Source organism: Aspergillus flavus, chromosome 6, assembly GCF_009017415.1.
Source record: "Aspergillus flavus chromosome 6, complete sequence".
Taxonomy (NCBI): Eukaryota; Fungi; Ascomycota; class Eurotiomycetes; order Eurotiales; family Aspergillaceae; genus Aspergillus; species Aspergillus flavus.
In genome coordinates, this window is record NC_092410.1 from 3,385,646 (window position 1) to 3,405,380 (window position 19,735).

Consider the following 19,735-nt stretch of genomic DNA (forward strand, 5'->3'; position numbering starts at 1 on the left):
GAGCTTCCAAAGACCCGAACTTTCTGCCCCACCGGAGCACTAAATCATGGATTTTACTCCACAGTGGCACAGATACCTACATGGCTGGCTGAATCTGAAACTCAAAATACATCTTTCTGCTACTGTTTACCTCATTGAGTAATCTCTACTTTGTACACGACTGACGTCTCGTCACCTGGTGGGCTAAGCTCGGTTAAGTGAATCGACACCCGAGTCCAAGGTTCCGATGAACTCTCGCATAAAGTAATCTTCCTCTATAAGGTATTGATTCCGCTAACTTTACGGATACACCTGCTTGTCATTAATCTATCGATATCCCGTACTACTGTCAGAGTAGCGCGGTTCTCGAATTCTTTAGAAGCTGGCAACCAACTCAGCTCGGCAATTCATCCGGGAGGTAATGGCCGTGCGTACGGATCGGCAAACATAGGGGTATGTTACTCCGCATTTTGTACAAGCTGAATTGTGGGGCAAGCTAACTGATGGATCTAGTGGATGCAATAGTACATGCTAGGAGATCCGATCCAGAAGATTTATGAACTCTAATTAAGCGAAATCGAGTGTCTGTACCTTTTGCCGCTCTTGCAGGCGGGCTTTTGTTACCTGTCTTAGGCATAGAGCTGAACCGTGTCATAGGATCCACAGTGAGATGAGATCAACCATGTAAATCGCTGTAAGTTTGACCTCTACTATTTACTCAGTGGAGTGTTTGATCAGGTTATGTCGCGTAATGGGGCTTTCCCTCGTTCAGCTGCGCAGGATAGCTGAATTTCGGTATCGGTGCGACTGTGCCCCATAATACAAGACAGTGGGAGCTGGCAGTGAACGATTCGACGGAGTATATAACAATTTACTTCCGCGCCTTCTCACCTTGTGTTCAACTTCATCATTCACTTGGATGTGTGCTGTTCCGCCAATATGCACTTAACGGCAGCGCTTACCCTTTTCTTGGCTGCCGCCCAGGCAAGCCCTCCCATCCAGCAGGTCATCGGTACCAGTGGTCGATCTCTGCACCGATGGTCACTTGATGATATCGTTACCTCTTACTTTGGAGATGCCTCCAAGTGCTGTCCTAAGGGGACCCAGTTCGACGGCGAGAGATGTGTTCTCGACGGTCCTAAGTGCGACAATGGCAAGCTCGTGGATGGAAAGTGTGTAACCGACCCCATTTGCCCTGTGGGCCAATGGAATGGTCAGTTCTGTGTCTCAGCAGAGGGCCGCGTTTGCCCTGACGGCTTGAAGCCCAGTGGAAATGTTTGTATCTATGAGTCCGGTCCTACATGTAGGGATGGCTCAAAACCCGACGGCGATGTCTGTGTCTCCAAGGGGGCCCCTAAGTGTGACAACCCCGGCGACGAGTTCAAGGGAGGAGTTTGTGTTAGTACCAAGAAACCAGTCTGCAAGGATGGATCGCAGCCCAGTGGCGGAATGTGTGTCAGCGAGAAGCCTCCAATGTGTGGTGGCGATGCGGAATGGGCCCCTGAGCTCAAAAAGTGCGTTTCTGGAACGCCTCCTATCTGCAAGTCGGGCAAGTTCGACAACGGCTTTTGTGTTTCTGATTCTGACCCGGAATGTATCGACGATGAGAATAAGTACAACCCGAAGACCGGCTTCTGTCATTCCGCTATAACGCCCGGCTGTGGAGAGGATTCTGAGCTCCAAGACGGAAAATGCGTTGGCGAAGTTAAGCCGGATTGCACGGATAGATACACTTACAGCTACGATTTGGCGTCTCAGACTGGTCAATGCTGCTCGTCTGATATGACCTGGGATGGGGAAGCTTGCTATTCCATCCCCGGGCCGGACGGGTGCCCCTCCGACACCACCCAGGGCAAGGACCGCTGTACGAAGCCATCTGGTGGTCTTGCTCATTGTCCACCTGAATTTAGAGAGAGCAATGGTCAATGCATTGGCAGAGGTCCCTTCTGCCCTCCCATGCTCAACTATGAACCCAGTCTCAATGCCTGCGTCGAGGACGAGAATCCCGAATGTTTGGAGCCTGGCAGCAAGCTCGAGAACGGCAGGTGTATTTTGGAGCTCACCCCTGAATGCCCTAAGGGCTCCCGCCAGGAAGGTAACTATTGTGTTACGATCACCAAACCCTACTGTGAGGGCGAAGACGAAGGAAAAGCCCACTTTGACGGAACCCAGTGTGTTTCCAACGAGACTCCTGAGTGTGAGGATCCGAGCGCCCAATATGACGGCGAGGAGTGCCTTACTGGCCGTAAGCCGGTCTGCGACGAGGCCAATGGATTCTTCCTCCAAGGTGGCCGCTGCGTGTCGACAAAGACCCCCGAGTGTCCTGACGGTGGTAAGCTCAATACTCAGGGCGAGTGTGTTTCCAAGAGAAAGCCTAAGTGCAAGGCCGGCGACCTCATTGGCAAGGACTGTGTGGTTGGTTCTGTCAAATGTCCCAAGGGAACCTGGGATGGCAAGAACTGTGTCGTCAATGAAGATCCCAGGTGCCCTCCCAACCATAAATGGATTCCCAGCAAAAGCAAGTGTGTCTCTTTCGAAAAGACTCAATGCGGAAAGGGCTATTACCCGAAGAACGGAGAATGTGTCTCCAAGCACGACAAGGTTCGTTGCGACGATGGCGCAGAGTGGGACCCCAAGACTCAGACTTGTCTTGGAACCAAGCCCGAGTGTGAAGATGGTAGTGTCCCTGAGGGAGGCGAGTGTGTCTCTCAGGAGATTCCCAGGTGCCCAGATCCCGAGCGATTCGAATTCAACGGCAAGAAATGTGTACTCAAGAAGGGCCCTGATTGTGCTCTGGGTTTCAGACTGCTCAAGGGCGAGTGTGTTTCGGAGATTGGCCCTGTCTGTGGCTACGGCCAGGTTGCAAAGGATGGCCGCTGTGTTTTGGCCTCTGGTGACTGCATGGAGTTTGAGTTCTGTCCTACCTACAAGCCTTTGCTGTAAAGTCGGAAATCAATGTTTGTACATATTTTAGGTTGTATTAGATACGAATGCTGAACCATTCGATTGCTTTTACGCTATTATCTCGAGGTATGCCTCAAGAAAATAGAGGTCATAACTCTAGTTTTATATACGTAGCCATTTGCTAGCGGTGAGCAGATATTTCGTAGGTACAGTTACGCATATAGATATTTTCCTTACTACCATCGTCCCTGAGCAACGTTCCCACTATTTCCCCAAAGAGACTCAACATCAGCACTACAAGATAGACAACAATATCACTAGAAAATAGTTTGGCCAAAACTGGACCAACCCCCACTCAGACCCCAAACCAGGCTACAACCGATCAGCAGGAGGATGTATGTAAATCCAGCTCATATCGTGTCCCAACGTGACCAGAGGAACAAAGTACCGATACGCTGATTGATTGCGGGGTTCAGAGAAAGGGACAATTTGCAAAGTCCAAGCGCTGAATCTGCGTCCTAACTCTCGCGACAGCTGCCAGCTTCAGCATCATTCTCTAGCATATCCAATGGTGCTGTCGTCAAGACTTTCACGTATCCGTCTGACATCTGATCTCCGGTTTACCCTCGGGCCGGCCATGAACTAATTGGCGAGTGCTAACTTGAGCTGAAGAGAAACGTCCCTAAGGACCGTCATTGGTAGGGAGATGCATATATTTGCATTTTAGTACAAGAAGATCGCGGTTCGTCTGACGTGCAGTGAGTGGGGTAGGTGGATTTAATGCCGATCCCGATTATCGTGGCCCTGACTTGAAACTTGATGAGGATCATGTGTGGAGTACATACAATCACACGTGCTTTTCTTCAGTCTCCTAGAGATCGGCACTTGCAGAATGGCTGGTGACCCACTGGTTATAGCCTGCTTCTTTTGCCTTGTACCGCACTCAAGACGCCCTACTTTGGTTACAATGGTATACACTTTTAAGGTCTTGGATATACTGGAGATCGGCGTTAACTCACATCCTTATCCATTGCTAATCACTACTTCAAGAAAGTCTCTAACCACCGAGTACCTTGTACATCTGCTCGATATCATCACCATTTTGGAACTTCAGGTCCTCAATCTGGCTGTAGAGGTCTTCATCTCCTCCCGCCGCCGCCACCATGGCTGAAGAAAACCTGTCTAGGTATCCTTGCTTAGAAATGAAGACTAGCATGGTCAGTAAGGACTCACTGAAAGGAACAACGATGAATGCTTACCGTGGGCATTGACAGCAGCACGCTTAGCGCTTTACAGGGCATGATAGGCATTGGTGCTACCATCGTTGTTGGCATCACCGATGACATAGAGGCCGCTAACGCTTGACTCCATGTTACTCTTGATTTTGACCGAATTCCCATCCATCTCCAAGAGCAACTGCTTGTGGAGGTTGGACGTCTGAGTAGTAGATACGTGGATGATGATTCTGTTCACGATCAAGGGACTGCTGCTGCTGCTCATGTGGACGTTATACTAACCCTCCTGGGGCTCCATACCGGTCGTGGTACGTTCGACGCTGGTGATATCCTCCTAGATAAAAATATTCTAGGTATCCGTGATGACTGTTTCCCAGCCCGGTCATCGTGTGTCTGCCGCCTCCTTATCGTCCCCGTTCAATTCACCACCAGAATCAATATGTATATCGGTTGCCAGCTTTCCCAGGTTCAGTGCAGAGCCAATGGCACTTGCAAGCTTGCCATACGGGACTATCTTGCGGTTCTTATAGTCATGGCTATCGCACCAGGGACATCAAACATATCTTTTCCAAAAGCTTCAGCAAGCACTGGCCTACTTGACTGAGGGCATACCTTGTTTGAGGACCCTCTTATACGACTCTAGTAAGCCACACTGCTTTAACAGACACAGGATCTGGGATATATCAGAGCTACTGACATTAATTTTTGCACGATATAATTTTCTACACCTGAAAACCTAGTACATACGACCATAGGGTGTGGAGAACAGGGCTTCCCGTCCGCTCAGCCGTACTTAAGCCACACGCCGGGAGGTTAGTAGTTGGGTGGGTGACCACCAGCGAATCCCTCCTGTTGTATGTTTTTGTATTTTTTTTATTTCTTAAATCCGCTAACACGTCCTTGTTACCAGTGGCCATGATGACCCTCTTAGCGGTAACCTTTCCGACTCTGTCGTCGTAGACCCGGAAACCCTTCCCGATGGGAACGATGCCAATAACCTTCGTCTTACGTGTGGCGCAAAGATACTCGGGGTGCACTTCCTCGATTTGCTGTCGAACTCCTGATCGAAACTTCAGTAGTATCTGACCTACTTACATTCAGTCCCCAGTCCTTACATAAAAGTGACCACTTGCCGTCTTGTCCCAAAGCATCATACATATGTCGCGTCTTGTCATTCCAGTACTCTTGTGAATCACACAAGGGGAATGCTTGAGCAACTCGAGCAAGATGCAAGTGAGCGTACTTCAGACTCTGCCACAAGAGGAGAGTAGAAGCAAGAGGAAGAGAAAGGAGACAGGGACGCCAGAAAGAAAGACCGAGGCGTACCATGTTTCCGGTTGTGAAAGGGAACAGATTATCGGCAAACTGCTAGACTAGCCATTGCACAGCAGACAATCGACATCTATAGTACAAGATAGACTGGGTCACCTTGGATATATCACTGCCCAGCTCCCTGAGAGCTCCATTACAACCCCCGCCGAAAGTTCTATGCAGTGTGAAAAGCTCTTGCATGAACGTCGGCTGAACCAGAAGTCGACAAGACGTTTACTCCACTCTAGTGTACAATTCTAGGCCAAAGGGGCCTGGGAACTGTGTAGATCCTTGGAGCTGAAGTGGCGCAGCAATACTGTAGAGGACATCGTCCACATCAGCTAGCCAGTATCCACTGCCGAGTCTGGTTTTAGGAGATTGACCGTGGAGCCATTGTCACGTATCATTGAATAGAATGTGCTTTCTTTTTTCTAATTTGAGGAAAGAGCAAGGAAACTATATGCAGTAGTATACATTTAAGCTTTGACGAAAGGCTCTATTTCTTCTACCGACCAAGAGATGATGAAAAAGCATTGGTGATCATATCAGATGGATTGCTTGAAGCGTTTATGAATTTACTTATCTAACATTATGTCTTTCAATCTAATTGATGGTTCATTCTCCGAAGTGGATGCAGGAAAACTGGGGGTCAACAGCCTTTTGTTTCCGTTGAAGCGCAAGAAAAATAAGCTGCAGAGTGTCTCACAGTGTTATTCAACGTGAGCGAATTACTGTTTGAGTGAAGATCTCCTTCGCTGAACGCTCAGTAAGTTCTACCGTCCACTGAGCAGGAATACATTTTGGTTGTAAATTCTGGGCGTTGATGTACGACACTTACGGAAAAACCATGCGCAGTCTTGACTCCCAGAGAAGTGGTTTACGGTGGTGAAAAACATTCTTTACGAATAAACCCATCATCATATTAAACAGGCGCACAGAAAAGCGGGCGGAAGGAAAAGTAAAAGAAAGAGACAATAAACTGAGAGCAAAAAATTAAACTCGAAAAAGAATGTGCTTCCAACGAGAATCGAACTCGTGCTTGCGGATTGCAGACCCTTTAGATAGGAGCTGTCATATTGCTATGAGACCGCCGTCCTAACCACTAGACTATGGAAACTTGCTTGTTAGTCGGTATTTTTTTTTGGTCTTATATCCCATGCTTGTTGGCTCAGCAGTTTTGTAGAGCCCGGTAATTATCAGACGATCTATGCGATTGCCATACCCGTACTTGGTGAATCAACATTCCACAGAAGATACTAGAGACTTTCGGATTCTAGTTCTCTGTTTTTTTTGGTGCATTTCTTCAATTCACCGGTATTATATTTAGGTATATACCTTGTACCAGGGTTTATCCCTTGCTTTGACCGTCCCTTACAGGGTGGAGATTGCCATGGTTGAGAGTTACTAGGTCATTGGGTGGAGAGTGGTTCGGTTCAGGTACCCGAATTTATTGTAGCGTATTTCATTAAATGAGATTCATAACTTGGCTAATCATATGCTGCAGAGCTTGGTACATATTCGTAAACATAGAATTCGACTTCGTCACTGATCCTCCATAGAAGCCCACTTCTCAAAGCAATGTTGCCAGTATATAATGAAAGGCCGGATTCAGGACAGAATGTAACTAAAATCAACATTTCACATAGAAGCTCTTGATCTGCGTCTCACTTCCTCCCCATCTCGGCACCCGACAGGTTGGCCTAATACTCTTTCCAAAGACACTGACCGTCCGGTTGCCAGAACAATGGTTATCGTTGAAGAGATGCACCCTACAATGGGAATCCGTGATTTTGTCTGGGATGTAGGACAATGCTCCGCCGTTGAGAATTGCGTCGCGACAAGATGTACTTTTAGTTCCGGAGAAGAGCGTTATTTCTCCCGTGCAGTGGTCATTTTGGTATACGGAGAACTCCCAGGTTGCGTTACGGATGGCGTGATGCTGGTGTTGAATGGAGGGGAGGGCGTACGCTGTGCCGAGGAGGAGGAGAGGGGCGCTGACGAGGATTTGCATGATGTTGGCTGTGTGTGTAGATGAATGCTCTTCGCTCTCTCGGTGGTTTCGATTGGGGAATGAAATCGGATTCGTTCACCTAGAAGTCCTGATATCGGGTAAGCGCCGCAGCCTGCAGTAGTTGGTACGAAACAGATCACAGCGGATCTGAACAGAAACAAAAATTCTTTGACTAGTTTGTAAAGTTTACTTTGGATTTCACTATTTAATACTCTCTGTGGAGGCCTCAATCGGCAAGGGGCATCATAAGGTCTCCAAATATAGTCCACTTACCCAAAACTCACATCATCCAGTCTGCATATGCCAGGGTTTCAACGATGAATTCCATGGGTCAATATTTCCCCGTCCAGGAAAGGTGCATATGCACTATCCCTTTGGCCTCATTTCCTGTATTGAGTGGCGAGTGTAGATCATTGCGCGTGTCTCAAATCTCGATGAAGTTCATATATCCGCCTGGAGAAAGTCGAAAGTTGGATCAAGAGTTGGGTCAAGAGTTGGTTCCTCTATCCCCGGTCCTAGATCCAGTGCCCCAGCCGAACCGAGGCTGTGGTAATCAAGGACTTCGGAGTATCTGTAAGTTCTTAGTTAGGTGCACACTTTGCAGACCCAATAGCAACGCACATCATAAGTTTCCATGTATCTATAGGAAGATCGGCATCATTGAACGACCAGTCGAATTTCTCTAGCGCTGCAGGCTCGTCGTCGGGATCATGGTAAGGGGCGAGATAGGGGTGTTGCAAAGCGGTCTCAGCTGTTAGTCTCTTGTCTGGATCAAACAAGAGCAGCTGCTCGAGGAGACTGATGACTGTCATAACAAATGAGTGCCTTTGGTAGTGGGTTTATTCAAGTTGAGGGGTTATTACCATCGTTATCAAATTCATGGAACACAGCCCTCAGTGGGCGTGGCTCTTGATTCGGTAGTGAATTGACAACCCGCTGAGTCTAGAAGGCCCTTCAAGTAAGCGTCTAATGCGGCCTATTGTAATATGTGGAAACACTCACATTTCCACTAGTTATTTTCTGAACCACCTCTGGAGGCGGGTTTCCGAGCACTTCTGTGATCAGGAAGAACTGGTGAATGTGGTCCTTCCCTGGGAACAACGGCTTCCCTCGAAGCATTTCGGCGAGAATACAGCCCGCGCTCCAGATATCTACCATTTTACCGTATCTCTGCCATGTCAACATGATCTCTGGGGCTCGGTAATACCTCGTCGAGACATAACCAGTCATCTGAGGTTCTTGTACTCGAGCTAGACCGAAGTCGCAGATCTTTAAGTCACAGTTTTCATTGACCAGGAGATTGCTTGGTTTCAGATCACGGTGTATGACGCCAGCAGAGTGGATATATTTCAGTCCGCGCTGTAGAAGGTTAGAAATGCTCTTTCGGCTCGTCACCTATACGAGAAGTAATACCAGTATCTGGTACATGAAGTATTGAGCAAACTTATTGTCGAGGGGCCTTGCCCTTAAGAGTCGACCGAGATCAGTCCCCAGGAGTTCCGTTACCAGGTATCTAGCAAAGCCTGGCATCAGTACGCTGTGAGAGATATTGCCACCACGGTAAAAGCTATGTATAAGTAGAATTCTGCCATACGTACATGTCCTCTAGTGGAGAGATAAAGATATCGCACAGGCCAATAAGCTACCTCATGTTAGCGTTGCAGGCGTATCTGCGGGTGAGCAGGACTGAGGGGTCCAAACATTCTCATGGCGCAACTGTTTCAGAAGTTTGACCTCTCTGTACGTCCGCTTGGCAATGGAAGCGTTGGCAAAGGGGTTCATCATCTTCTTAACAGCGACATGTTGTTGGGTTATTTGGTCATATGCGGAACTGAGGCCCCTTTTGTTAGCCTGCAAAATCAGAGGCCAAGGTCGCTATGGACCCAATATCCAGGATAGGTGTAGTATATACCACACAAGTCCAAACGCACCCAAACCGACCGGTTGCACATTTGCGTATCTGATGGGATGTTATTCTACACCGTTACGAAGTATCTCACCCATGAAAAACAGTACCTGCTGGTGGTTTCGAACGTAGTACCCAAGATTTCTGCACGAATGAATTCCATGCTGTCGTCCAGGATCGACGTGGCAGCAGTGGCAGGTTTCTAAAAAAAAAAGGTAAAAAACAAATAAAATAAAAAAGGCCCAGAACAAAAAAGGAGAATAGCAAAGGTTGATTGAAGACGTCAGCCCTGCCTTTTTTCCACAATGACGAGGGATAGATTCAGTCGAGACTTTCGGGCTCGTTGTAGCGTGAAATGGAGACCACAGTAAGGTTACCAAATGGGGAATTCCAAAAGCCTACCTTGTCCGCCACTTGTTCCTTGTGGGTTGACGGAGTGAGACGCGCGAAGGGGAGAACTGCCGTTATCCATCCGTAGTCCTTGAGGGCTCATGTCACCCAGGAACTGCTCGTCCTGATTGGCGGGATGAGATGCCACCAGCAGGATGCCCCCGAATCAAGGCACCCAGCGGATTTTCGGTGCAACATTTCTCAAGTATCCACTCCCCTTATATCCACACTCGAACCAGGTGAATGGAGCCCCTATATTTGGGTAGTCCATAGTCCTCGTTAACCGCTGGCGTGCCAATGCCATCCTGGGAGTCGTGACACATTCCTCCCGCTGCCAGCTCACTATGCAACCTAGAGTCTCATCTGCTATCAACTCAGATCAGGCTGCGCTGCTACATCCACGGGGCAATAGAACAAAGAAAAAGCATCACTTGAGTCCCATTGAAGTGAAGCCTGCCACTCATCTAGTCCCTACTCGACGCTTATTGCCACTGGATGCACGGCTTACACGATTCCCCAATCACAACCTGTTGCAAATCTTCCCTCTACAACAATTGACTGAACACAAGGAACACTGCTTTCACACTATTTCTTCAATTCAACTGACAATCCAATCTCAAATATGGTTTCCGGGGTCCGGAATTATGTTCCGAAGTTTTGTCTCACAGCCTTAGGACAATGTTTCCAAGACAGTTCATTCGCGTGGATTCCACTTGACAGTTACGAGTCTTACAGATTGATATCCAAACGCCTTCTCGCCTCATATCATCCTCGCCAAGTTCACCATGACAGTCTGACACCTCACTTCTCGGCCAAACTCGTCCCGACATGAATCTAGAAACCATCAACCGACTGACATAGAAGCAGACCTCGCTCCTCAATCACACATACCGAGCATCACAGATCGAAAACTTGACTGTATGCTTCACGAGAACCCCTCCATGCTCTTCTCAATGGCCAGACACACTCTTTGTTCATAGGAAGCGCCCTCAAGTGGCGATGGAGTCCACAGCCACCGCGGACAGAGCGTCCCTATAACAAACCGAGAGAAGTGTCCTTTCCTTTGGCCACACAGAACATATCACATACAGGCCAGTTCTCACCACTACCTTCTCTCCAGGGTTCTTTTATTCGCCATAGTTCCTATACCCCCAAACGCCTGCCATTACCCCAGCGCTCGTCTCCCGGATCTACTACGCAGAAAAAAACCGTGAAAAAACAGCCCAGAACACCGCAAGAGCCGACAAAAGCCGTTCTCAACGAAAGAACAGCATTGCATGTGAAAACACACCCTACGCCACCCAGCTCGCTTCCAAGCGAATTAACGTGAGCTTCCGCAAGCCCTAGTTATCCGGTGGCTATTCGGCCATTTCACGGTAGTTACTCGGTAGCTGTCAAGAGTTCGTCTTCGGAACCATAGTTCCAGAGACCCTTCTTCGAAATCTAGAAGAGCCCACTATTGCTTACGGAGCTTAACACCACCTAGTCCGTAGCTGGCACAGCTCCAGGCGGAGGTTTGCCTTTCTCTTCTCCAGGACGGGACCGGATGCCGAGGTACTGTGCACGCAGAGTGGTGATACACAGTATTGTGCACGTCACCGTGGAAAAAGATGAGCAATGCCTCGCCATTGGTGGAGCCTCAATATAGTCCGACACTGTGGCGCATTTCGGTTCTGTTTTTGCCAATTTTGAGGCCTACAGTGGGACGCTACACGAACACTGGTGAGTGGCACGTATCAAATCATTGTGGAAAACGTCATTGCGGTGGTATTTATCATCACGATTCTCCATAATTTTGAGAGAAAAATTGCTCAAGGGGGAAGTGGTAGACGAACACGCATCTACTGGTCCACCCAATTTATTAGCAACGTTAATACTGTATAGGTGGTAGGCACTAGTGGTAGGGTTGCGAAGCTCAGGTACATTGTGGCAAAGGTATCATCACCGCCTCACCAGCTACCAATCACATTCTCTGTAGAATGTGGCAGAATTTAGGTGGGAATAAGATGTATGACTAATACAGGCAGCCAATCATTGTCAATCTTACCATGTAGATATCGAGAGTGATGAAGGTGGTGCAATTATCTTTGTCTTATGCTCCAAAAGCGGCAACCTGCGTCGTTGATCGACGTGATTCAGGAGCCATGTCGTCATAAGACGGAGTTTTATGTCTGGCAGCGATATTATGTATGCATGCTACTAGAGCCATCACATGGGTCAAAAGCACAGCCTTCTAGAAGAGCGGACTTCTGCAGAAGACGTCAAACCTGATGAGCTAGAGAAGAGAACAAGTCGGCTCTCGCCTTATCGATAGCTATTCAGGAACAAGCCTACCAGACTGGCTTGACAGCTGTCTCAGCCTCGATCATTAAGGACGTTAAAGATTGCAACAAGGGCACGATTTGTTTCTGGCGTAGATTTCTACGGTGTAAAAGGAATGGATATATACAGTCTAATAACCATGCAATGACAATTCATTCAGTCGATCATCGATGATACAATACATTATTCACTGCGTTTTCTTCGTCGTCGAAGCAGTAGATGTGGGCGCAGAGTAGAGCCACACAATGACGAAGGCCAGGAAACCGCCGATAACGGACCAGAGGCCAGCGATCCAGACCCATCCTCCGCTGATCTTCCAGCTGCGAGGATATTCGTTGTGAGCATAATGGCGGACAGTCACCTCGTGCTTCTCCTCAATGTTGGTGAGGAAGGGACGCTTGTAGTTGACACGGAAGGAGAAGATACCGTGTTGGTCGGGGACGGTGAACTTAGTGCTGTAGATGGTGCTGTTTTCCGTCTTGGCGGAAGGCTGGAGGTCAAGACGATGGAAGGGGGACAGCATGGTGAACTCGAGCTGAAGGGCATCATTCTCGGGAACCTCGAAAGGCAAATACTTGTCGTAGCTGTACTCGGAGACCTCAATGCTGAAGACCTGTGAAGAGGTTTGTCAGTTCATTCCTAGCACTATCTTACAGTTGTGTGGCGATCGTCACATACTGTCTCGTTCTTGATCCGGTAGATCTTAGGGTTCAGTTCACCACCCTCGGCCAGATGATGTTCAATCTTGCCAACCTTGAGGACTCCAGTCTCCTTGAAGGTCCAGGCGGTCAGCTGTTTGGCAAACTCACGGTTAGCAGTCTCAGACTCTTTTCCATCACCAGGAGCCTTGACAGTAGCGGAGAACCACTTGTCCTGGAGACTCTCAACCGAGCCCAGAAGAGTGAAGCGGGCAGAATTCCGAGCCTGCATGGCCGAAACAAGAGCCAGCTGGGAGCCCGAAGCCACAACATCCTCAACCGAGCCCACATCCTCCTTGGGGTTGTAGCTGTAAGCAGTTGCCGGGGCGCGCAGAATGGGAGCGAGAAGTGGGTTGGAGTCACCCAGAGTGTGAGGGGCGGTCCTTGGGAAAGCCAGAACGCCCTCACCACCGAAGAATGCCTTGGTGTCGCGCCTCAACTGGCCGGGGCGCTGGAGAACGAGGACATCATGCTTCTCATCTGCAGAAAGAGTGTCATAATCAAAGTGATCAACGACAACGGAGGAACGGTCGGTAGACAGATGAAGGTCGAGTTCTAAGAGGAGCGAGCTGATAGCGCTGGGGGTAGTGGACTTCCCGGAAAGGGCGAGAAGGACGTTGCCGTCTTTGTTCATGAATTCGATGATGTTCTTGGGGTTCAAAGAAGGTCCGAAGCCTGCATTAGGAGTCAATTGTGCGCCATGGACCACATCCGATTCTCAATGGGTTATTTTGCGAACCTTTCGACCGAGGAGGAAGGAGGAGGACATGGTCGTAAGCTCTTTCTCCGAGCTCGAACAAGGAAAGCTTGTCACTCTTGGGCGATTCGAAAGCGAGGTTGTATCCGCGGGCTGTAAGATAGTTAGCATCAATTACTTCCAGTTGTCAATTGTGCCTCACCTTCTAGATCCCCCCAGAACGTAGAGTAAGCATCCTTCTCAGCCTCATCCTCCAGAACAACCAGTAGACGGTTCCCCGAACTACTCAACGCATGTACAACAGCCAAGAAGCCGAACAGCAGTAAGGAAAGACACCACCGCATCTTACAGGGATCCGCGCAGCGGAGCAAAAGAACGACGGCGAAGGATCAGCAGAGGGAATTGGAAATCAAAGCTGGGGTGAACCGGAGTTGTCATGAAGATCGATGAGTATGTAAACGGGCGACGTGTTTGGACCGAATGCCAAGACTTGGTCGCCGCTTTGGAATTGACGGGCGCATTACATGACTTTCGTCACTTTCAACCTCCCCTCTCCTCCGTCGCACGTCTCAACCACACACACCACCCCCCAATTGCCTTTCCCTGGACCCCGGGAACCGCTCAATACTACGGTTAACCAATTGCACTCGATCAAGTGCATTGTTCTTTTTTTCCCCGCCGGTCCCGTCCGCTCAACCGTCTCGCGACCACCGTTCCTGCGAAAAGTTTCTTTTAACGTCCGACTACTTCCTAACCGTTTCCTATCACAATGACTACCCCTCAATTCTGGTCGACGCCTCTCCGCTACCTTCGCTGGGCCTCTCATGAAAAGCCCGCTATCTTCTACTCGCTTGTCGTTGGTGCCATGGGCCCCGTCATGCTGGTGACTCTTCCCCCGATCAGACGGGCCTTCGGCGACGTTGACCCGGAACCCATTCCCCTCACATATCCCAGTAAGTTCATCTCTGCATCGTTACGTGTTATTTCGTTCTTTTGTTTCCGGATCTTCCTGAGCCATGGTTGGCTGACTTGACATAGTTCCCCAGGGACCCCGGGTTATCCCGCAGGGCTACGATGACGAGTAAATCCGCCTGAGACTGTGAATGGAGTCCGTGTCGATTTTCAGATTTGATTTTTGCTTGGTGTATTTAGCTGGGAACTCGAGTCAATTCAAAAGACTACCTACCTACTCTGTCGGACATCTCCGATTACACCGCCTATCGCCTGAGGCTGGGCAGGAGATTGTGTGTTGTTCCGGATTGATATCCGGATAAATGGCTTCTGGATTGCTCGAGGCGCTCTCTTACCATTGCCCCCTCAATCGTCTCTATACCCTCAGGGCCTACGGGCTTGGTGGTCAGCGTGACCGCTGTGTATTGTACAGGAAAATGATTATAGAGCGGTGAATAATGCCATTTGTTTCCTATCCTATGGTAGTAGTCATGGCGGCTATTCACCTGTGACTCGGTAATATTAATTCGTTAAATGACCGGCGTCAGATATCCCAAAGTATGCAAGCCATATTCCCAAGCCAGTAGTGATGTTCTTATTCAGCTGTTGTCCTCTCTTCAGCTTCGTCAACAACAGAGGCGTTCTTGTTTTCATCTTCAGTTTCGATAGACTCAACGTCGGTAATGTCAGTATCGACAGGCAAAGTGTCAGTGGCAAAAGTTGCACTCGTATCAGCCGAAGTAACCTCCCCAGTTGTACTTTCAGGCTCGGTAATATCTATCTCGGCATCTTCATCCTGATCACTATCTGTCACAACTTCGTAGTCAGATAAAAAGTGCTCCTCATCACTATCAACATGCCAATCACCATTGGGCCAAGTGACCCAGGGGAGTTCCTCGTCATCAACCTTGCAGCACGTCAGATAAGGTAATTCTCCCATAAGGTCCGGATCATAATGACTTTCGTTGACCAACAAGACAGAAACAAACTTGCTCATTCCACTCTTGAGTATGTTCAGTGCTTTATCCAGCATCTTGGCCCTGTACACACTCATGTGAAAGGCGTTTGTATTTGCCTGTTCTTCGGTATCTAGGTAAGCATCGCCTCCGGTGTAGATGGCACGATAGAAAGCGGCACCACCGTCACGAGCATAATAGGTACGGTCTTCAGCGACGGCCATACAAAACCACTGGCTGTAGTAAGTCATTGCCGTCCACAGACAAAAGTCCTTCGCACAGGGTGTGTTTATGTCTTCGGTGCACGAAGCACCACGAAGTGTCGTGTAGGGACAATAGGTGAGCATGCGCGCCTCAAGTAATTGCTTGAATTCGACGAGCTCCGCTTGTTTGCTCTCACATAACTCGTGGACGACACTTGGCAGATAGTCGAGGTCATCTTCTAGAGCATTCCAGTTGCCGATAATGTGGATTGCTGCTTCCTTAAAGATTAGCGCCGATCGCATGTAAGTGCCCAGTTTGATCCAATTTATTGGATCCTCGGCGATGAGAGCATAGAAATGTGGACCTAGTCCCTGAAGAGCATCTACGATAGCGGGAAATACCGTGCGGGTGGCTCTAAGGCAGTCGGCCAGATTGACTAACTCCCAGCAGCGGCTGAGGACGTTCTGGAGACCCCCCTGGTCTAACAAAGGGCAGAGGCCATACAGGATCTTGAACATGTTAGTCCAAAGGAGACGGATGTCGGGAGGCCAAATGATGATGGGCTTCTGGAGCTGCATATACATCGGGCCATAACGATATTGGTCATTCGGGTCCTGGTGTTTGAAGGAGCCATTAGCGCTGCAAGCCCTGATCGTCCACCGCGACAACTTACCAGAACCTCGAGCACTCCGTATCCATGTGATGCTGATTCCACCAGCTCAAGTTGCACACAGCCGAAGTGTCCAATACCATATGATCCGAGCGATGAAAGTAGGTCTCTCAACTCACGCGAACGGGCTTTGAGTACGATAGAATGTAATCGATAAACATCCTCATATATGATTATGTTTACGTCGCCGTCGCTAAATTGTGGGAATGTTGACTCCATCCTGGAAAGACAGCAGGCTTAGCTGCCAAGAAGGATCCGAAGGGCATACGACAAGTGATGGTTCCAGCCGGCCGGTGTGGATCATAAGGGGGTTTATCGGGATAGAAGGTAAACGATAGGTAAAATTCGAAGATGAAGTGCCTTGGCTATCTGAGATAAATGTCTGAAGGGGCGAGAGAATGAAATGTATTGCCAAAGATAGTGAGGTTCTGTTACTGCGTTTCACAATACTCTCACCGATCGCCATGGCGTCCATGATCCTCCAGGGTGTAAACAAATGACGACTAATAGGATAGAGATAACATCGCCTGCAATGATGGACATGGCAGCTACTTCCTTCAGGCCTGGTTCATGTGGATGGAGACGGATACAGCTGAGTTTAGTGAACATACAATCACAGATTGACCCCGACGCATGACGGATTGAGATAGAGTCAGACCAAATGGGCACCAAAGAACGACGACACCCATCGGCAGTAAGTGGCAATCCAAAAGCGGTTTTGAGTAACAAAGCGGAAGGATGACCATAGTCTAAGCCGACTGGCAAACATCAGTCATTGAACGGTTCTGGAAAACCTCCAGGGTTAAAGCCATTGAATAGACAAAGAATAACGCCATATATGCTCATATCTACATGTAGCTCATGAACAGCATCACTGTATATCATCAAAGCTCCTAAGCTGATGGAATCCAGAATCAGTCGCATGCTCCCTGCAGACTCCTCACGTTGGAAGAAACAGTCGAAAAAAAAGAAAAACCCTCTCAGGATGAAAAAAAAAAAGAGGCAGACAAACAAAAATTGATCACATCCAGTACACCGCAAAATCGCAAAAAATGGGAATAGGTTCCAACGGTGGAGATTGGAGGCAAAATAACAGGAACAATCAAGACCAGCACCGGGCATTACAACATAGCCAAAAAAGCCACCTTTTCATAACCCATCACGCAAGAGCCCCCAAAGCCAGTCAATGTTCACATTATTAATGCTTTCTGACCCTTTTAACGGTAGCAATAGCCAGGTCAAGCAGAAAAGGATAAGAGAAGAAAAGAAACAACCAGCCAACGTCAATGGAGACGTTTCATGAGCATAAGAAAACAACCAAGGATAACTTGATTGGCATCCAGGTCAAACACGAGATCCGGGTTTCCTAAGGTATGGCTCCAAATAGACTGCAATTTGGTCTCAACAGCTTAAGCATCATTGTTTTGGCCTGGAATTTCACAGGCCAAGAAAGAAGGCATCTAATCCGTATAGATGCTGGAGGTAGGGGCGAAAGTAAAAAAAGATTGCGCAGATTTTAATACTCCCAAGGCGATGTTCTCCTGAGACAAAAGGTGGAATTGAAGCTACACCCCTGGGATTCATAGACAAATAAAAGGGAAAAGCATCCTTCATCTACCGCCGGCGGGCTGGATCTCTTTCCCTTGTTGGCTGTGGCCTACTGCGGTCCGAGTATGCCGACTCCGGGGTATATCTGGGATCCATTCCTCCTATCCGCGGGTCTGGGGCGGTAGTAGCAGGGTAAGCTATTCCGGACGTAACAGGGGAATAGTCCGATTCTGTTTCATAACCAGGGCCAGGGTACCTAGGGTTGTTTCTCCCGTTTTCGTAGCCATAGCCAGCGGCGCTGGTGTATGTATATGTTTGATGCATATCGGCAGACACCGGGGGTTGGCTGGGCGCAGAATAAGGGACCTGCGGGGGAGGATACGTCTGGCCAGATCCAAAGGGAGAGTGGTTTGCAGGGTATGAGGAAGAAGTTGGATAAGGGGGAGACTGTGTCTGCGCGTAAGGGGGTTGAGTGTAAGGATCCACATATTGCTGGGGTGGTGGTGCAGTGTAAGCAGGTGGGGGAGATGGACCCGGCTGCTGTCGCCCTTCATGAAGTGAAGAAGATGCATAGGTTGCTGGAACCATGTTAGGTGGTGGTTGAGAGACACTGTAGTCTTGAATGTAACTACCTCGTGGATAGCCTTGGTCAGCGCGACGGAGCACATCTGCCTCCCACCGAGCAGAGTCAGCTTTGAGATCAGCAATCATTTCCTGTAATACGGCGCCCGGTCAGTTTTTGATATTTCACTGAAGAAAAGAGGTTTAGACACCGGCTCAACTCCGCATCCTTTCACTTACTGAGGTGAGATTTCTATAAGCACGGATAAAGTAGCCCTGGCGGCCCTGTTGTCACATCCAGTCAGTAACAGGGTTACAACGAATGGCTCATTTGCCATTGCTGGACCGATTCGATTCTCGGTAGTCATTTTAAGGAAATATCGGGAGACACACTTGGTGGTTTCCAGGTCTTACGAGAGCATCATTTCCAAGGTAACGGCATATGTCTGCTTGGATAACTTCCCGGCTGATTCCATCACCGGGAATAAAATACTCGTTCTGACGCTCCGGGCGTCCTTCATATCCAAGGCGTCCAGTCATTTTGTCCAGGGAAAAGGTCCAGTATTAAGGTACTATAAGCCAAGGGATCCAAATGGGCACCAGGAAATCCAGGGAATCCGGAGGTTATGAAGTTGAAAAATGGTCCAGTGATGGGAGATGATGTCCTTTGTGGGAGGGTTGTTTTGGAAGCAGAAACAACAGCAGAAGTACAGCTCTAATGTGAGAGTGCGTCCAGGTAACTCCAAGGCTGATGATAATCAAGGCTAAACCGGAACTTTTTGATTGACAGAAACCCACGAATGCAGAGAACAAGGTGTTAAGTGCAAGCGAGTCCACAAGATTGATCTCTCTGGGATTTTTCACCAGTTGAGAGAGTAAAGAAAGAAATCCAGGTGATAGTTATTGCCCACAGTAGTTGTGTGAAAGACTGGGGTTCAAGATGGGATCTTAAGTCTCCTCAGGCTAGGTATCCGAACGGCAACGACAGGACCGGAGTGTCGAGATGATGGATGGAGAATGAGTTGTTGTAAGAGTAAATGAAAAAGAAAGCGAACTTGAGGACAAGCGAAGAGAGAAGGGTTTCAGGTGAGGAGGGGATAAGGGGGCCGATCCTAAGTGGGGGCACTCCGTCGCTGATGATGATGACTCTCTTTTGCCTCTCTTTCCAAGCACTCCAGTACACTTGTGGCTTTCTTTTTTTCCTTCGAGCTGGCGGGAGATGCCAGGGGTGGGCTTGAACTAGGGGAAAGGGAAAAGGGACAAAAGAAAAAGAGGAAGAAAAGAGAGGGAGCGAAGGTAGAAAAAAGGACGGACAGGCGCACGGGGAGATAACAAGAAGGCGAAGGTGGAGGGTGGGGAGGGAAAAGAAAAGACGGTTGTGGGTTTGTTTGT

The 19,735-nt window shown here is 48.7% G+C and overlaps 9 protein-coding genes and 1 non-coding gene across 10 annotated transcripts, besides 3 other annotated features; 3 read left to right on the plus strand and 7 right to left on the minus strand.

Annotated features, from left to right (window-relative positions):
* Positions 1-918: 918 nt before the first annotated feature.
* On the plus strand, positions 919-2,922 carry F9C07_11692 (uncharacterized protein; the record flags this gene model as incomplete). The annotated part of the gene is made up of 1 exon (XM_041287081.1): positions 919-2,922. One exon carries the CDS (start codon positions 919-921, stop codon positions 2,920-2,922), a length of 2,004 nt encoding a protein of 667 aa, XP_041148714.1.
* Positions 2,923-2,969: 47 nt separating this feature from the next.
* On the plus strand, positions 2,970-3,495 carry F9C07_11691 (uncharacterized protein; the record flags this gene model as incomplete). Its single annotated transcript, XM_071507662.1, has 3 exons — positions 2,970-3,009; positions 3,205-3,278; positions 3,418-3,495. The coding sequence occupies 3 exons, from the start codon at positions 2,970-2,972 to the stop codon at positions 3,493-3,495; spliced, it is 192 nt and encodes a 63-aa protein (XP_071367990.1).
* A 445-nt stretch (positions 3,496-3,940) lies between these two features.
* On the minus strand, positions 3,941-4,383 carry F9C07_2247326 (uncharacterized protein; the record flags this gene model as incomplete). Its single annotated transcript, XM_041294450.1, has 2 exons — positions 3,941-4,092; positions 4,203-4,383. 2 exons carry the CDS (start codon positions 4,381-4,383, stop codon positions 3,941-3,943), a joined length of 333 nt encoding a protein of 110 aa, XP_041148713.1.
* Positions 4,384-4,480: 97 nt separating this feature from the next.
* Positions 4,481-4,505: a sequence feature (Protein overlapping with rRNA (F9C07_2286671, QRD94596.1) was converted to a misc_feature.).
* Positions 4,506-4,873: 368 nt separating this feature from the next.
* Positions 4,874-4,930: a sequence feature (Protein overlapping with rRNA (F9C07_2286671, QRD94596.1) was converted to a misc_feature.).
* A 596-nt stretch (positions 4,931-5,526) lies between these two features.
* Positions 5,527-5,690: a sequence feature (Protein overlapping with rRNA (F9C07_2286671, QRD94596.1) was converted to a misc_feature.).
* A 751-nt stretch (positions 5,691-6,441) lies between these two features.
* On the minus strand, positions 6,442-6,546 carry F9C07_t217. The gene has a single exon. It is a non-coding gene; the product is annotated as a tRNA-Met (tRNA).
* A 315-nt stretch (positions 6,547-6,861) lies between these two features.
* Positions 6,862-7,660, minus strand: F9C07_1813000 (uncharacterized protein). The gene has a single exon (XM_071508408.1). The coding sequence runs from the start codon at positions 7,438-7,440 to the stop codon at positions 7,060-7,062; it is 381 nt and encodes a 126-aa protein (XP_071367991.1). The 5' UTR covers positions 7,441-7,660; the 3' UTR covers positions 6,862-7,059.
* F9C07_1813063 (mitogen-activated protein kinase mpkC) lies at positions 7,661-9,933 on the minus strand. The gene is made up of 9 exons (XM_071508409.1): positions 9,457-9,933; positions 9,353-9,400; positions 9,142-9,271; positions 9,039-9,082; positions 8,854-8,953; positions 8,443-8,799; positions 8,304-8,382; positions 8,062-8,245; positions 7,661-8,011 (listed from the first exon to the last, which is right to left on the minus strand). The coding sequence occupies exons 1-9, from the start codon at positions 9,507-9,509 to the stop codon at positions 7,882-7,884; spliced, it is 1,125 nt and encodes a 374-aa protein (XP_071367992.1). The 5' UTR covers positions 9,510-9,933; the 3' UTR covers positions 7,661-7,881.
* A 2,197-nt stretch (positions 9,934-12,130) lies between these two features.
* Positions 12,131-13,948, minus strand: F9C07_2286673 (putative oligosaccharyl transferase subunit). Its single transcript, XM_041294448.2, has 4 exons — positions 13,656-13,948; positions 13,496-13,606; positions 12,737-13,431; positions 12,131-12,671 (listed from the first exon to the last, which is right to left on the minus strand). The coding sequence occupies exons 1-4, from the start codon at positions 13,795-13,797 to the stop codon at positions 12,246-12,248; spliced, it is 1,374 nt and encodes a 457-aa protein (XP_041148710.1). The 5' UTR covers positions 13,798-13,948; the 3' UTR covers positions 12,131-12,245.
* A 274-nt stretch (positions 13,949-14,222) lies between these two features.
* Positions 14,223-14,538, plus strand: F9C07_11686 (putative NADH-ubiquinone oxidoreductase 9.5 kDa subunit; the record flags this gene model as incomplete). Its single annotated transcript, XM_041294457.1, has 2 exons — positions 14,223-14,406; positions 14,492-14,538. 2 exons carry the CDS (start codon positions 14,223-14,225, stop codon positions 14,536-14,538), a joined length of 231 nt encoding a protein of 76 aa, XP_041148709.1.
* A 101-nt stretch (positions 14,539-14,639) lies between these two features.
* F9C07_1813058 (uncharacterized protein) lies at positions 14,640-16,727 on the minus strand. Its single transcript, XM_041294447.2, has 2 exons — positions 16,238-16,727; positions 14,640-16,178 (listed from the first exon to the last, which is right to left on the minus strand). The coding sequence occupies exons 1-2, from the start codon at positions 16,451-16,453 to the stop codon at positions 15,000-15,002; spliced, it is 1,395 nt and encodes a 464-aa protein (XP_041148708.1). The 5' UTR covers positions 16,454-16,727; the 3' UTR covers positions 14,640-14,999.
* An 875-nt stretch (positions 16,728-17,602) lies between these two features.
* Positions 17,603-19,169, minus strand: F9C07_1812970 (uncharacterized protein). Its single transcript, XM_071508407.1, has 3 exons — positions 18,737-19,169; positions 18,584-18,628; positions 17,603-18,496 (listed from the first exon to the last, which is right to left on the minus strand). The coding sequence occupies exons 1-3, from the start codon at positions 18,881-18,883 to the stop codon at positions 17,849-17,851; spliced, it is 840 nt and encodes a 279-aa protein (XP_071367993.1). The 5' UTR covers positions 18,884-19,169; the 3' UTR covers positions 17,603-17,848.
* Between the last annotated feature and the right edge of the window lie 566 nt (positions 19,170-19,735).